Source organism: Mastomys coucha, unplaced genomic scaffold (assembly GCF_008632895.1).
Source record: "Mastomys coucha isolate ucsf_1 unplaced genomic scaffold, UCSF_Mcou_1 pScaffold1, whole genome shotgun sequence".
Classification (NCBI taxonomy): domain Eukaryota; kingdom Metazoa; phylum Chordata; class Mammalia; order Rodentia; family Muridae; genus Mastomys; species Mastomys coucha.
In genome coordinates, this window is record NW_022196891.1 from 22,531,519 (window position 1) to 22,546,741 (window position 15,223).

The window sequence follows — 15,223 nt, forward strand, 5'->3', positions numbered from 1 at the left end:
GCATTTCAGAGTTTACATAAGAAACTAGCACATTGGAACAAGGAGGGGCTGACCTGCTTGGAAAATTATTATTTTCTTTTTAATAGTATGTATGTATGTTTGCATGCATGCATTTATCTGTGTGTAGCTGTGTGCACACACCAGTATAGGTGCTCATAGAGGCTGAAAGCAGGTGTTAGCGTCCTTAGAGCTGTAGAGACAGGTGGTTGTGAGCTGCAAAATGTGGCTTATGGGAACTGGGTCTTCTGCAAGAGCGGTATAAACACTGCATCACTGAGACATCTCTCCAGCCCTGTTCAGGATCTTTTCAACATTACTAATGGTAACGGATTTTAGGAACAAATATGGCAGTTTCAGAGGATCACTAATGCCGGCGAGCCCCTGTCAAAGAGTCTGAATATGAACTAAATGCAGACATTAAAAAGGACGAGCAACTTCCATCAGAAACTGAACTGTTTTGTAAACTATGGACACTGGATTATATCTAAGCCATTTTCATGAAATTTACTCTTGCTATCTCCAGCACACACATTTATTTGTCTTGACGTCCAATTATTTATTTTCTTCAGCAAGCGCTCCAGTGTCTGGAGCTGCAGGGGCAGATGTGATTTGCTGACACTACCCTTTTCCTCTTGGAGTTTTGTTCTTCAATTTTAGGAAATTGCATCATTCAAAGCTCCTCTGGAAATCAGAGAAAAATCTCACCCCAAAGCCTGAGTATTCTAGATGGAACAGAGAATGGGCTTGCTTGGTGTGTGTTTCTAAGATTTCCCATGGTCTTGGGAGTCACGCTGACCACAGAGATGGGAAGCCGGGAAACAGGGCCCTCCAAGAACTACCTGGCAGATCTCTTTAACCCTCAACAGATTAAACTCAGCTCCTGACAACCCACCTTTCCTTTTCTTGTCCACAGCCAGTTCATGCTGTATTTCAATTTACCAATAAAGTCGGAGGCTGAGAATCTTCTGATGAGATAAGCCACATCCCTCCCTGAATCTATCATGGGAGAGTACACTGGTGAGCTGAGACAAGTGTGGACCAATCTTGAAAGTTGGCAGGAATAGTAGCAGGGGAACATGAGAACCTCATGGGACAGAGCCTGAGAAGGGTCATTTCCTATAACTGTTGCATTCTTTGTTCAAGAAACTAGGATAGAGTACTTAGGGGGCAGTTCAGAAGACTGAAGGAGGCCTCCGATAAGCTGGGGGCACAGTTAGTGTTTTCAGGACTTCTCTATCTCTTGCCAGGAAAATACCTCATTTTATTTAAGGAATTGTTGGTGTTCACGGGAATAACTCCATGCATAGGTCTTCTATATGTAAGGATGACTCAACAAGGCCAAGATGACAGAACCATCAACAGTGAAGGTTCTAGAATTAATACTTGTTTTTATCATGCACTGCCATGTTCTTGGGACATACATTTAAAACCTCAGAACCTTGGCTTTCTTAGCTAAAAATTGGGGGAGAGTTGGGGCTGGAGAACTGCTTAGTCAGTAAAGAGCTTATATGTAAACATGAGGACCTGAGGTTGATACCCTGAACCCATTTTTAAAAATGCCAGGCATGGAGGCATGTGCTTAGAATTCCAATACAGGTGAGGCAGAGCCAAGCAGATCCCTGGGGCTTGCTGCAGGCAGCCATCCAAGCTGAACTGGTGAATTCCAGGTTCAGTGAGAGACTGTGTCAAAAGAACATGGTGGATGACATCAAAGAAATAATAGCTGAGGCTGATTTCTGGCACACACACACGCGCTCCAGACCAGGGAGAAACCCTGTCTCAAAAAACCAAGACTGATGATGCCCAAGGTATGACCCAAGGCTATAATCTGGATTCCGCATAAACACAAAAATACATATGCACCTGTACATACAGGAGCCTACATACACACACACACACACACACACACACACACACAGAGAGAGAGAGAGAGAGAGAGAGAGAGAGAGAGAGAGCTGCAAATATGTATACTCAGCATGCATATATGAATGAGGAATGCATATACAGATGAGGAAAACAGGACCTTAAATAGGTTTTAAGTATTAAATGAGTTAATATTTGTACAGTACTTTTAAGAGTGGGCCACATATGGTAGTAACTGAATCTATTAGAACCAGATTTCCCTACTGAGAAAGGCTAGTGAATTTTATACACGCTTTTCTTTCTGTTTCTACAACAAATGATATTTAAAAAATAGTTGTGGGCTCAAAGAAGCTATTACTCACACATTTATTATTATATAATTTAACAATGTGTTCCTGTTCAGAATCCTGTGATTTATTATGTAAGTCAATACTAAATAAAACACCTGATGCCAGGCACAAACTGCAGAAATAATATAACTTTAAAATGTCTTGAGGGTCCAGATATAGCTCCCTGGGACCCTGAGAACTAAAAGTGTATTTTTGGAGCTGTCACAGGCTGTAAACTGTCACAGGTACAATTGGATTATCACTGGGTGGCCATCTGAGGAGTATCCCTGAAGGATTTTTTTTTCTCTTTTTCAAGGGAGAGACTGGCTTAGTATATCAAAGACTGACCCAATTACAATGCCCACCAGTTATTTTAGATAGACAGGTAGAGTGTCCAGACAATGGGTAAGGTTCTTGTCATGCAACTATGACGACCCAAATTTGATCCCTAATTTAACCAAAATTAAAAAGGTGGGCATGTATAAAAATGCTGAAAATACGCTCCTTTTAAATATGTTCAAATAAAATATCCCTGAGTCTGCAGAATTAAACAACGTGCTTCTTCAGTCCTATTGCTGAATTGAATACTTGTAATTCTAGTACTGTTCAGGCAGATACAAAGAGATCCTTGGCACTTTGCTGGCCAGCCAGCCTACCTGCTCTGAGAGTTCTAGATCAAAGAGGGATCCCAACTCAAGACAAAGCAAAGGAAGAGAGAGAGAGAGAAAGAAAGAAAGAAAGAAAGAAAGAGAGACAAAAAGAAAAAGTGTAGAAGGCTCCCAGGGAATAACCTAAGGCTATCCTTTGGCATATAGACAAATATGCATATGCAGATATGAACCTGTTTACACATGTGTACCCCCACATACATACACAAATAAAATAATGAAGGAAGCAAAAATGGCCATTGGAGAGAAAGGGGGAAGCAGAACAGGGCTTAGCAGCAGGGAAGAGCAGCAGTTGCTCTTTCAGAGGACCCAAGTTTAGCTTCTCGAGGAAGGTGCTCACCACCACCCATGACTCTCATCCTAAGGAATGCAATGCCTTCCTTTGGCCTCTGTGGCTACTCGTTTGTAAGAGTACATGTCAACACTTGTACATATACATAAAAATAAATCTTTAAAAAGACAAAGGGAGAAGAGAAGCGAGTCATGTGGGGCAAAAAAAAAAATAAAATAAAATAAAAAAAACTTTCAGGAACATAGTGAGATAAGAAAACCATTCTGACCATTGTCCCATCATTCTCTTGGCCAGGATCCTGGCAGCCATTATTCAGAGCTCTGAACTACTCCTTATGGGAGCAATTTAGATAAATGCAGCCTGTTCTCTGCTTTGCATTAGAAGCCTGAGTCTATAGGAATAGCCTCAAAATGCAAGCTGGAAATCTTTTTCAGAGGTCTGATTCAGCACATGACAAAGCTACTCCCTCACCAGTAGAGTCTATAAGTTCTGGAGCTTTTTTTTTTTTTTTTTTTGGTTTCTAAAGTACTGAAAACCACAAATGAAATTCATCCGAATAGTGGAAGAGTCAGCTCTGAAGACTCTGGCTTGCAGTTTCTGTCCTGGTGAACTTTGCTTTCCTATAACTTTGGGGAACTGCTAAAAAAGCTATCTCTAAATACTCGGCTTGTTCCAATATGCACGGAAGATTGCTCAGAGGTTCCAATATGCACGGATTGCTCAGCGCGGTAAGCGCGGTACAGATGAGGAGGGGTAGGACCTTGCAGGAGTGATTGTCCCACACTCTGGAAAGGGGCTAAGCAGGTGATGCAAGGATGAGAACCTGCTATCAGATTCCCCGAATCCCCGCAAAAGCTAGGTGTGCAGTTTCAGGGATGAAGAGGCAGAGGCAGGAAATCCCGGGGCTCGCTAGCCAAATTGATAAGTTCAAGATTCAAGCCAGAGACAGACCATGTCTCAAACAACATGGACAGGTCCTGAGGAACGACAGCAGAGGCTGACTTTTAGATTCCATAGGCACCAATACATATACATATGTGTGTTTACATGCACATATACATATATGTGTATGAATGTATGTATGTATATATACATGTGTGAGATGTAGATGTATGTATGTATATACATATATACATATGTGAGGTACACACACACACACACATATATATATACATATATATATATATATATGTATATATATACACATACCAGGAAGCAGGGAAGGCGTTCCTGGCATGTAAGGAAAAACAGCCCCTCCTTTCATCAAACCTTGCTCCCAACATCCTGTTGCAGTAATTTATCTGCCTGTTCTGTAGTTATCTGATGTACAGCCCCACGATGCCTTGTGTTTTGTGGGCCTGCAGCACCGATCAGCGGCACCCTCCACGGTCAATGGGCAGAGATAGTCAGCAAATGCTCATTTCCTTACCGCCGCCCACTCTGCGCCCATGACCGAATTCCAGCCAGCAAAGGATGTTCTTCCTGTTCTCTCTGAAGCTGACTTGCCTGACAGGAGCCTTACCCTTTTCCCAAGGAGCTTCCTGTCTTGCCACGTGTGGGAGGAGCCGCTGGAGTACTCGCTGCAGGTGCTTGACAGCGATAGCTCGCTGCTGCTGCTACAGCTGTTCCGAGGACAGAGGCGATCAGGGATGACGACCCCTGAGCCAGGCTGTTTCAAGGCAGGGGTTCCTGATTTTGCATTCTGGAGGTGTTCCTGTAAAAACAGGACAGGGCTTAGCAAAGTATTGGCTTAAGAAGTAAACACCCAATGATTTTTAGAGAAAGTGGTTAGAAGCTCAGGTTTGGGAATCACACCGATCATGTGTGTGTGTGTGTGTGTGTGTGTGTGTGTGTGTGTGTGTGTGTGTGTGTACACATGTGTGTGCATGTGCTTGGGGAGGCTATGTGGGGAAGGTTATGTGAGCATGCATGCTCAAGCAAGTGGAGACCAAAGGACAACCTCAGGGTGGGTGTCATTCCTTGGGATACTTCTTTAAAGAACTTCTCACTGGCCTAGAACTCACCAAGTAGACAAGGCTTTTTGGCAAATGATCTTCAGGGATCTGTTTCTGCCCTCCCACCACTGAGGTCACAAGCAGGTCAATGCCTGTTTTTACTGTTAATTGTTTCTGGTTTATAATGTGAGTTTTTGGGATCAAACTTCAAACTTGGGAGGCAAGCATTTTAAATCCCGAGCTAACTCGTGTCCCATGGCCACCCCCACCCCCTTAGCTCTGCTCCACACTGTGTGGCTCCGGGAGGATGTTTAGCTTCGCTAGCTCCATTTTCCCTATCAAATGCATTGCAACGGTAAGATCAGGTGTACACTGCTATCGCGAGAGTGATGCGAGGTTCCAAACATGAGCATATACTTATTAAGTGCCTGATCTACAGAGGGTGCTCGGCTTATCTCAAGGCACCATCGTCCTCACAACAGTGGGTTCTCTTTGTATCCAGCCGTACTGTAAGAGATCAAATCAATATCAAAACAAGACCTCGGCGCAAGGAGTACAACTGGTAGGAGAAGGTTTTACTACCATATATGAGAACCAGAGTTCAATCTCCAGCTCTGCAGAACAAAATGAAACAATAACACACCCCAAAGGCTCCAGATGGGAGAAGACACGTTCTTGGCTATAGGACTCATGAGCATCGTCATTAGACTTTAGCTGAATGGTACAAATCAGGTTCTATAAAAAAAAAATCGCATTCTTGTGCTTATTTCTCCCAGAGGCCTCATTTGTAGAGTGGGTAATATCACTCTTAGGTTCCCTTCTAGTGGGGAGGTTATTCTATATCACCCCAGTTTATCTGTGAAGACTTGCAAGGTACCACGTGCCGCAGGAAGGCACAAAACTTAGGTGTCCATCATCTCCATCAGAGGACTCCTAATGTCTGGTTGGCTATGTGAATGCTAACAGCCCCCATACCTTACAGGTAAGAACCTCACACAGAAGGCCAGGGTGGTGAGAATTCTAGGGAGCCCGCCGGCATAAGCCACAGGCAACAGATCCAGTGGTAAACGCCCACGTGCATCTCGACAGCCACCTTGCAGGTGTAACAGATGAAGCTCCGCAGACTGGACAGACTAAATTAATTTAGCATCCCGATCCAGAGCAGGAGCTCTCCATTACCCGTCTAATTCTGGCCTATCTTTAGAAAGCCTTGTCTCTGACACTCTCCAGTCGGGAGTCATCTGTCTTGGCATCCCTTGCAGAGGTGTGAAGCCTCTTACTTATGCAATTTATTGACATTTTATGGGTGCCATTAGTACCTGAGTACTTATCACTGTCCTGCAAATGCAACTCTAAATGATGGTGAGAAACACCCCAGCCTGCTCTCCCCCCACCCCGGCCAGGCAGACATTCATATGGGAGAGTGTGTGTGGTAAACCTTAAACCCTCACAGAGTACAGAGGGCACATTTAATTTTCTTGCTAATCAATAACTATAACACTCAATCATTTCATCTGCCTTGCTACAGATACTTTATTTTCTGCTTCATAGTGATCTCTTTAAGTGATTGTTAAAAAAAAAAAAAAAAAAAAAAAAAAAAAAAAAAAAAACTGCCAAGAAAATTTTTTCATATCCTATTTCTCCCTGCTGAAATGTGGAACTAAGGATCTAAGGATCGGGACAGGAGAAACTTGTCTCAAGATCCGGTTTTCAGCACCATCTACCAACGATGCCCTTATGTATTGTTAAGTATAGCTTAGTTCAAGTAAGTCTATACTTGCTTCTTAACGGCTATCTATAGCTAGCCAAAAGCTCTATTCACTTTCTTTTTTTTTTTTTTTTTTTTTCAGATAGGGTTTCATTCAACCCTTGATGGCTGGCCTTGAACTCACTATGTAGCCAAGTTTCTCAATTACTTTCTGTTGTGACCAAATGCTCTGACAAAAGCGACTTATAAGGTAAATGGTTTATTTCTGGCTGAGAGTTTCAGAGCTACAGTCCATCAACCGCAGGGAAGAGGAGGAGTGAGGGGGTGGGGCGAGTTGAAAGCTCGCTGGTCATGTTTCCATACTCAAGAATGGATTCTAGTAGGTGTAGGCTATACCCCTAGTGACCACCTTCCTCCATTGATTCTGCCTCTCCAGTGTTCCAGAACCTTCTAAAAGGGTGCCATGGGCTGGGAACCAATTGTTCAAACATGCAAGCCTATTGGTGGGAGGCACTTCACATCCAAACCACAACACCAAGAATGACTTTGAACTTCTGATCTTCCTACCTCGAATTCCTCAGTCTTAAAGGCAGGCACTACCACGCTCAGTTAATATGTTGTTGGAGATGGAACCCAGGGCTTTGTGTATTAGTACTTTACCAACTAAACTGCATCCCTTTATCCCTCTATGGCTCCATCTTGCAAGATAACCTGTTATCAATGCCTCTGCTACTGTAGACATGTAGACTTCCAGAAACATCCCATTAGCTTCTACTTGTATGCAAATGCTTTAAAGGTCTCTAGCCTAGTCTTTTATGTTTTGTCATGGGATTTATCTGGTGGCACTTGTGAAATAGAACAGCTTCTGCTCTGATAGATTTCATCCACTCTCCAGGAAGCAACTGGATGTATCTGGAAGCAACTGGAAGCAATGCCTGTATCTTGACATGTAACCTAGAGTTGAACACCTACAATGGCTTCCCATTCTCTGCATGGGTTCTAGTGACTTTTTCTTCTTCTTTCTCCCAGGCTACAAGAGTTTAGATGTGATTCCTCTCTGTCTTACTCATCTATCCCCACCTACTCTCCAGCAAAACCACATCTGTTTGTACAGCTCAACTCAATACCTAGGCCTGAAAAAGCAGAAGCCTTCTCGCTCAGGTGTTACCCATGTGCATACACCCTTTTGAGGATGGACTAAAGTGACAAGAAACTAGAATGTAGAAGATAGGTAGACTTGAGAAAGAACTGCTGGCTCTCCCTTGGAGTTAAGCTTGAGTGCCAAGGGAGATACAGTATAAGACACTTGAGGGAGGTGGGGAAAGTCAGCCTATGTAATGGGAGAAATTAAACAAAGAGGTGTATTGAAAGAGGTCTTTATGTGCATACAAATCACATGGGGGATCTTGTTCAACTGCAGCCTCTCATCTAGCACTTCCAATGTGTGTGATAAAATCTGTAAGAACTGGAAATTTCCCTTGTCTTATAGAACTGATGGCCCTCCCCTTTCAAGACTCCATCATACTGTCTGTGCTATGATGCCATACCTTTTTAATACTCTGGAAATGGAAGGGAGCGAAGGCTCTCTCTTCAGGGTTCCAGTATAATGCACAAAGCAACTATCTCTTCTACTGTTCTCCAATTTAAAGTCTATGGCTGAGAGCCTACACCCATCCTACTAAAGTTCTTCAGAAAGGTAATTCTGTCTCAGCCTTATTTCTCTGGAGCCACCTTCATCTCTAGCACTGCTGGCATGGAGAGGCTGGAGAACACAGGTGTAGGCTGCTTAGAGAGGAATTCTCCACTAAACGGAGGTAGGGCCAGTCCTCCATTTGGGAAACTCCAACCCTGCCCTACTTAATTTAAAAAGCATGCAGACTAGAATTCTACTGTCATGTCATACAGCCAGCTCTCCTCTGATGTTTGCTCTTATCCACCAATCATTATCTGTTCTGGTTAATAGCTGTTCTGTGATCAAGCACTTGACTTCTGAGGTTTGACTCCCTGTTCTTCCATATCCTAGCTCATTGATTTTGGGGGGAAAGTTACTTAACCCCTCTCTACCCCAGTTTTCTTTTTGATCAGTAGAGGTCACTGAGATGCTTGTTACATCAGGCTAATCAATCCCCAAGCATATGGTGGACTTGAGAATTTCTAGGTGTTGCTGTGCATGCAGCACGTGTGTGTGCGTGCGTGTGCGCGCGCGCACACACACACACACACAAACACGCATGCTGAGGCTCTTCAACTAAAGTGTAAATTTATAGACTCCCAATCAAATAACCTTATTTTACATCTCTCAGGATACCACCAGTATCTGATGCTTTGCGCATAAATTCTTAGTTAGCTTTATTAGACAATAACGCAAACTGGGTACACAGTGTTCCTAGGGATAACTGATAGAAATCTCTGGAAACACATTCAGGTAGAGCTTTCTTCATCATCCTTCCTATGGCTAGAGGTAAGCTTTCCCCTGCCATGCACATATTTCATGTACTGGTCCCATTTCCTTTCTGCTTTCTACAGATGCAATGTCTACTACTGTGTCTACTATTCGTGTAGTGATGCCTTCTACCATGATAGACTGCATCCCTGAGAACCGTGAGCCCAATGAGCCATCTTGCCCTTAAGTTGCTGTGTGGGTTGTTTTGTAACAGTAACAAGACATGTAAGTAAGATTCGAAGCCCAAATCTTAGCCATAATGTTACAGTGTCCAATAAGGTGCACCATAGGGAACCAGCCAACTAGAGACCCATAGACACAATACATCCTACTAGTCACGGTTGTCAATGGAAACATGGTGATGGTTATTAAATACCATCTTTGTGGAAAGTGCATATTGGTTTCCTTTCCAGAATTATCTTATTTACATCCATTTAATTAGTAAAATCCATACCTTGCTCCAGTACAAATGTCTCTTTCACATTCTGTTCTAGATTAACAACTTAAATGGTTCATGTTCTTTAATTTTTGTAATATGAGAAATGAAAAATAAAAGCTACAGTTTCAGTTTAATGGTATATAGAAACACAGAGACCGAAGCCAAGAGTTTCTTTAATAAAAACTACAAATTTTCAAGATTCATAATCTTAAGGTCACAGTATAGATCAGAAGCTGTAAGGTCTTTGCAGATGTAGAAAATGACAGTATTTTACTGAAATGTCATTCCAATTTAATGAGAATATTTATATCAGATATGGAATATGTTATCTGCAACTGACAAAATTATATGGCAAAATAGAAGTCTAGTCTTCCATGACATGCTCCTGCCATTTTTAAAACTATTTTTTTTTCAGCATGCATTTATATGGCTGTTGTGGTTTTTTTTTTTTCCCCAATAACTCTTTTTAAGCCAATGAGAGTTAAAAGCTATCATGGTTAAAGTTTTACCAAACAAGCACAAAGCTAACCCAAACGACAGGGGGAAAATGCAGAACCTATGAATTTTTAAAAGTTCATACATAATATATCATAAGAGAGAAAGAGATAATATGGGACATGGGCTTTAATAAAAAGCCCCTTGACCATTACTCAGAGACTCTGATGTATAATCAATACCCAAAAAGCTATCTTGGGGACAAAACCAAGACATACAATACTTTTGCAGAGAGTGACACTTCCTGCTTACTTGATCAACAGGGGAACACGTTATTGAATTTCAGAGAACACAAGAAAATAATGTGTTGCTCTCTGCCTGGGGATGCTTCAGAGGTGTATCTTGTGGTTTGCTTGTGACATCAGAGGTGATGGAAGTAAGAAAACGACCTAAAACACCATTCCATGAATACAGCTGGGAGACTCACATGCAGTTCAATATCTGTCTGGAACAGTGTCAGTCTTTAGCTTCCTCCTGGCTCTGAGAGCAGATCACCAGATGAGAGAGCCATGATATGTGAGTGGCGTTTCTAAGGTGAAACCAAGCAGAGAAGTTGGGTAGCATTACTTTATTTCATTGTTTCAAAATCTGACTTGGGACTGACAGATTTCTAAAGAGTTTGGTAGTTCCCATTAGGAGAAAACATGTCAGAACCCACGCAAGTCTGTTCTTGCTTATCAGAGTTCTCTCTGTGTGTGTTTGTATTTGCAAGTTGCATTTTTACAGACAACATTCACAATTTTACAATCTGACAGTTTGCCTGGGAAAATTCCTAGAAGAAAATAAAAGGATGCACTGGGTTGGGGAGATGGCTCAGTTAGCAAACTACTGCTGTACAAACGTGAAAACCTGTGTTTGATTTTCAAGACTCATAACATAGTCTTTGCCAGGGAAGAACACATGAAGTGATGAATCAATACAAAATGGTCAGCTCAAAAATGTATATAAAGTAACATTAAACAGATTGAGCAGGTTGTACTGATATTTTTAGGAATACATACACACACACACACACACACACACACACATATATATATATACACACACATATTCACATATATAAACATATATGTATATAATAACAGTGAAAATGTCTATTATTTGACAGAGAGCAAGTAATGGGTTATATGTGAGGCTCAGAGGGAGGAAAAGAAAGGGGATGATGATGTAATTATAATTTCAAAAATAAAATAAACTTTTTTCTACTTTTTTTTTATTAGATGTTTTCTTTATTCACAATATCTCCTTTCCGAGGTTCCCCTCCAAAAATAAAATAAAATAAAATAAACAAAAACTAAAACAATCCCCTGTTCCCTCCCCCCTCCTCCTCCTCCTCACTAACCCACCCCCTCCTGCTTCCTGGCCCTGGCATTCCCCTACACTGGGGCACAGAGCCTTCACAGGGCCAAGGTCTTTTTTTTTTTTAAAGACAGACACACATGATTGTGTGTGCTTATGGCCACAGAGCTGGAAACACAGAGACATGAGGAACACTTGGCCTCTTGGCAAGCCAGCTCAGCATGCTTGGGTTATTTCTAGGCCAGTCAGAGACTATGTCTCAAAAAAAAACCCACATCTCTGCTGTAGCAGGTTTTCCTCATGGTTGACCTCTGACATTCACAGGCATGCGTACATACACTACAGATATAGTAGTTGGCATATTGATAAGTAATAGGAAAACCATCTATACCCTAACACATTTGCTAGCTAGTGTGAACACTAACTTTTGATACTCTCATTAAAAAAGTGAAAATAGTCACAAGGTTAATTTTATTATGTTCAGGCATGGTTAAAAATCTAAGTGAATAATTACAAAAGTGACCTTATATCTAAACGGTACTGATCTTAGAAAATCTTCCTATGGACACATTTTTAACTGAAAGTTATTATCGTCATCTGCTTGGAACAATTAATGTGAATAGAAAATAATTGCATCAGGGACCTGGGGACTCAGAAGATTCTGTGCATTAATACTTAACGTGCTATTCAATTAAATAGTGATTTTTTTTTTATTTCGGTTTTGTTTTGGGAGACCTGCTACAGTGAAGATGTTTCACTATATTAATCTTTATACTAATTGCTAAGGCTTGCCAGTGGACAGTAAATTTGATTTGTTTAATTGCAAATACAATAAAACCCATGATTTATGTGTCATGTTTCTGCCAGGCTAGTGGCATTTAAAAAATGATCTCTGTTATTCTGGTTTGTCTTAGTCATAACCTTGATAATCTCAGAGAGATCAAAAAATTCTAATCAAGTGGGTGAATAATATGGCCAAAAAGATCCTTTCTAGCACAGAGTGGACTTGTTGCATAATGAGTCCAATCCAAGGGCTGGGAGATAGCTCGTGGAGTGAAATGCTTGTAGCAATAGTATGAAGTCCTGAGATTGCATCCTCAGAAACCACTTAAAGCTGAACATGGTAGCACATGCATTTATAATTCTATAATCTCCTGGTGAGATGGGAGATGGAGAGATCAGAATCTTCCATGAGCAACTAGTGTGCCACACCTAGTGGTCTACAACAGGAGACCATGTCTCAAACAAGGTAGAAGGTGAGAACCACCACCTGAGGTCATTCTCTAACCTCCACATGTAACCTGTGGAATGTATGTTTTCCCCAAATACATATAAATCACAACACCTCGCACACGTGAGGAGGAGGAAGAGGGAGAGGGAGGGAGAAAGAGAGAGAGCAAGAGAGAGAAAGCAAGAGAGAGAGTGAAAGAGAGAGAGAGAGAGAGAGAGAGAGAGAGAGAGAGAGAGAGAAAGAGAGAGAGAGAAAGAGAGAGAGAGATGGAAAAATAACTTAGATTCTCTGCTATTAGGAAATGCTAGGGGACTAGAAGACTGGCCTTGTAGAGGTCACTTTGTCCCAGAAAATTGGCCATGTTGTCATAGGAAATATAAATTCCACTAAAATGACCATCATCCATCTGTTTCTAATATCAGGGTAAATTTTCATGAGAATCCTGTACACTTGGTTAGCTAGGCACTCAATAAATCTTTGTAAGATACCTCTTAAATGATGTATACTCTAGCAAGAATATACCTCATCATAAAACACTGTTAATGGTATTTTTCCCCTGCTCTAGGTAGACCAGTTGTCCTTATCAGCTGAGTTTCAAACTCCTATTTGCTTGTTTGTTTCATATTTGTACCTGTTTCCTTTCTATCTATATGTCTGTAGAGACACTTTCAAAACTTGTTGTCAGTTGCTATAAAAATTCAAAGTTTTTAAGACTACTAAAAACTCCTATCAGTATGTAGCAAAATGATACCGTTTCTGCATGCTTTTTATAACACCTTTCTCAAGTTCTTTCTGGGATCTAAGATTCCCTATTGTTAACTAATTAGAACCTGTCATAGTGTATTATATTCAATAAGGACCCAATTAATGCTCATTACAGTCCAGAGAGAAAAAGATGTTCTCAGACTTTCTCCATCCATGTATAAGTTTAAGAGATTGAGAGAGTGCCAAACGAATTATATTTTTAAGACCTAATGATACATTTATCAATATGCAATCAGCAGCAACAGTTATGGGAAATGACATTAAACAAAAGAAATGATGATTTTTGAGTGGTAGATCATGTGATTTGAGGGAAGAGTCCTCTGTAGATTAGATAGCTGACTTCTCATTCAGTACATGATTGTGCTTCACTCTTTCTTCTTAGATATATGATGTCACTATTTAACGTACTGCATGAATATGTGTCTGTCAAAACCTAACCTCTTCAGTGATGCATTGTGCCACTGGTTTTTATCTAATTGATCAATGTATTCCCTTAAGTAACTTAAGGGAGAAAGATTTTTTTCTCTTGATACAAAGTTCCTAGGCATAGCCCATTATGGTAGGGAAGTAAAGGAAACGCGCGCGCGTGTGTGTGTGTGTGTGTGTGTGTGTGTGTGTGTGTGTGTATGCACACGTGCATGTGAGTGCATGCTCACACAATGGGCATGCAGTGAATATGCAGAAGCAAATGTGTCACAGTGCAGGTGTGGAGATCTGAGGACAGCCTCACACGCTAGTCTTATCCTTCCACTTAGCTTGTGACAGGGTTGTTTTTTTTTGTTCTTCATGGCCCACACCAGTTCTTCTAGGGACTTGACTGCTTCTGACTCTCATCTTCCTATATGAGTGTTGATATTACACATGTGTCCAGCTCTCTATGGGGGTCAGAGAATTCAAACTTAGGTCCTCATGCTTGGATGGCAAGTGCTTCATCCACTGAACTACCTCCCTAACACTCATGGGAAAATTTAACTAAAGCCATTGTCAAAGGGAGTAAGCCAGAATGCCAGAAACTTAATTAGACTCAATCTAAATGGATACATATTCTCTATCACACTTACCTATACTTTGTGTTCCCTGTTGGTATTTCTCTGGATGCAATCACTCATGTGAAACACTTTAAGTTTCAAATTTCTAACACAAGATTCCTAGATAATATTTGGTTTTGATATAAAGAGTAACAAAGTCACATACACAGAGGAGGGGGAGGAGAAGGAAGAGGGAAAGAGAGAGAGATGCACACATCCCTGCTAGCTTGCTGCCCCCACTCTAATGAACTTCCAGGTCACAGTATGGTTGCTAGCTGGATTACCCACATGCTTATGCTTAGCTCCCTTTCTTCTACAGCCTAGGAACACTTGCCCAGGAAATGGTACCACTCATAATGCACTAGGTTCATTGTTATCCATCCAGACAATTGCCTATAGAAATGTCCACAAACCAACTTCACAGACAATTACTCAATGAAGACTATTTTTATCAAGTGATCTTAGGCTATTTCAAGTATGAAGTTAATATAGCTGGATAGGATAATATATAGGTACACATGTATCTGTGTATACACACAGTCATATATACCTATATCAGCAGAGGAAATTGGGTTCTTATACTACAAATTTCAGCACTTAGATCAACAACAGTCACCGTATGCAGGAGAGGGGGTGAGAAAGTTCTGAAAGAGATAAAATATATCCCAATTCATAGTGAAGACACATTGCTTACACCAGTGTAAACTA

At 41.2% G+C, this 15,223-nt stretch overlaps 1 protein-coding gene across 9 annotated transcripts in view; it reads right to left on the reverse strand.

Moving 5' to 3' along the window:
* Positions 1-15,223, reverse strand: part of Nckap5 (NCK associated protein 5) — a 903,226-nt gene that overhangs the window by 116,956 nt on the left and 771,047 nt on the right. For all 9 annotated transcript variants that reach the window (XM_031380937.1, XM_031380939.1, XM_031380935.1 and 6 more), the window contains one exon: positions 4,675-4,866. In XM_031380937.1, coding sequence (XP_031236797.1) covers positions 4,675-4,866 — 192 coding nt within the window. The remainder of the gene's footprint in view (positions 1-4,674; positions 4,867-15,223) is intronic.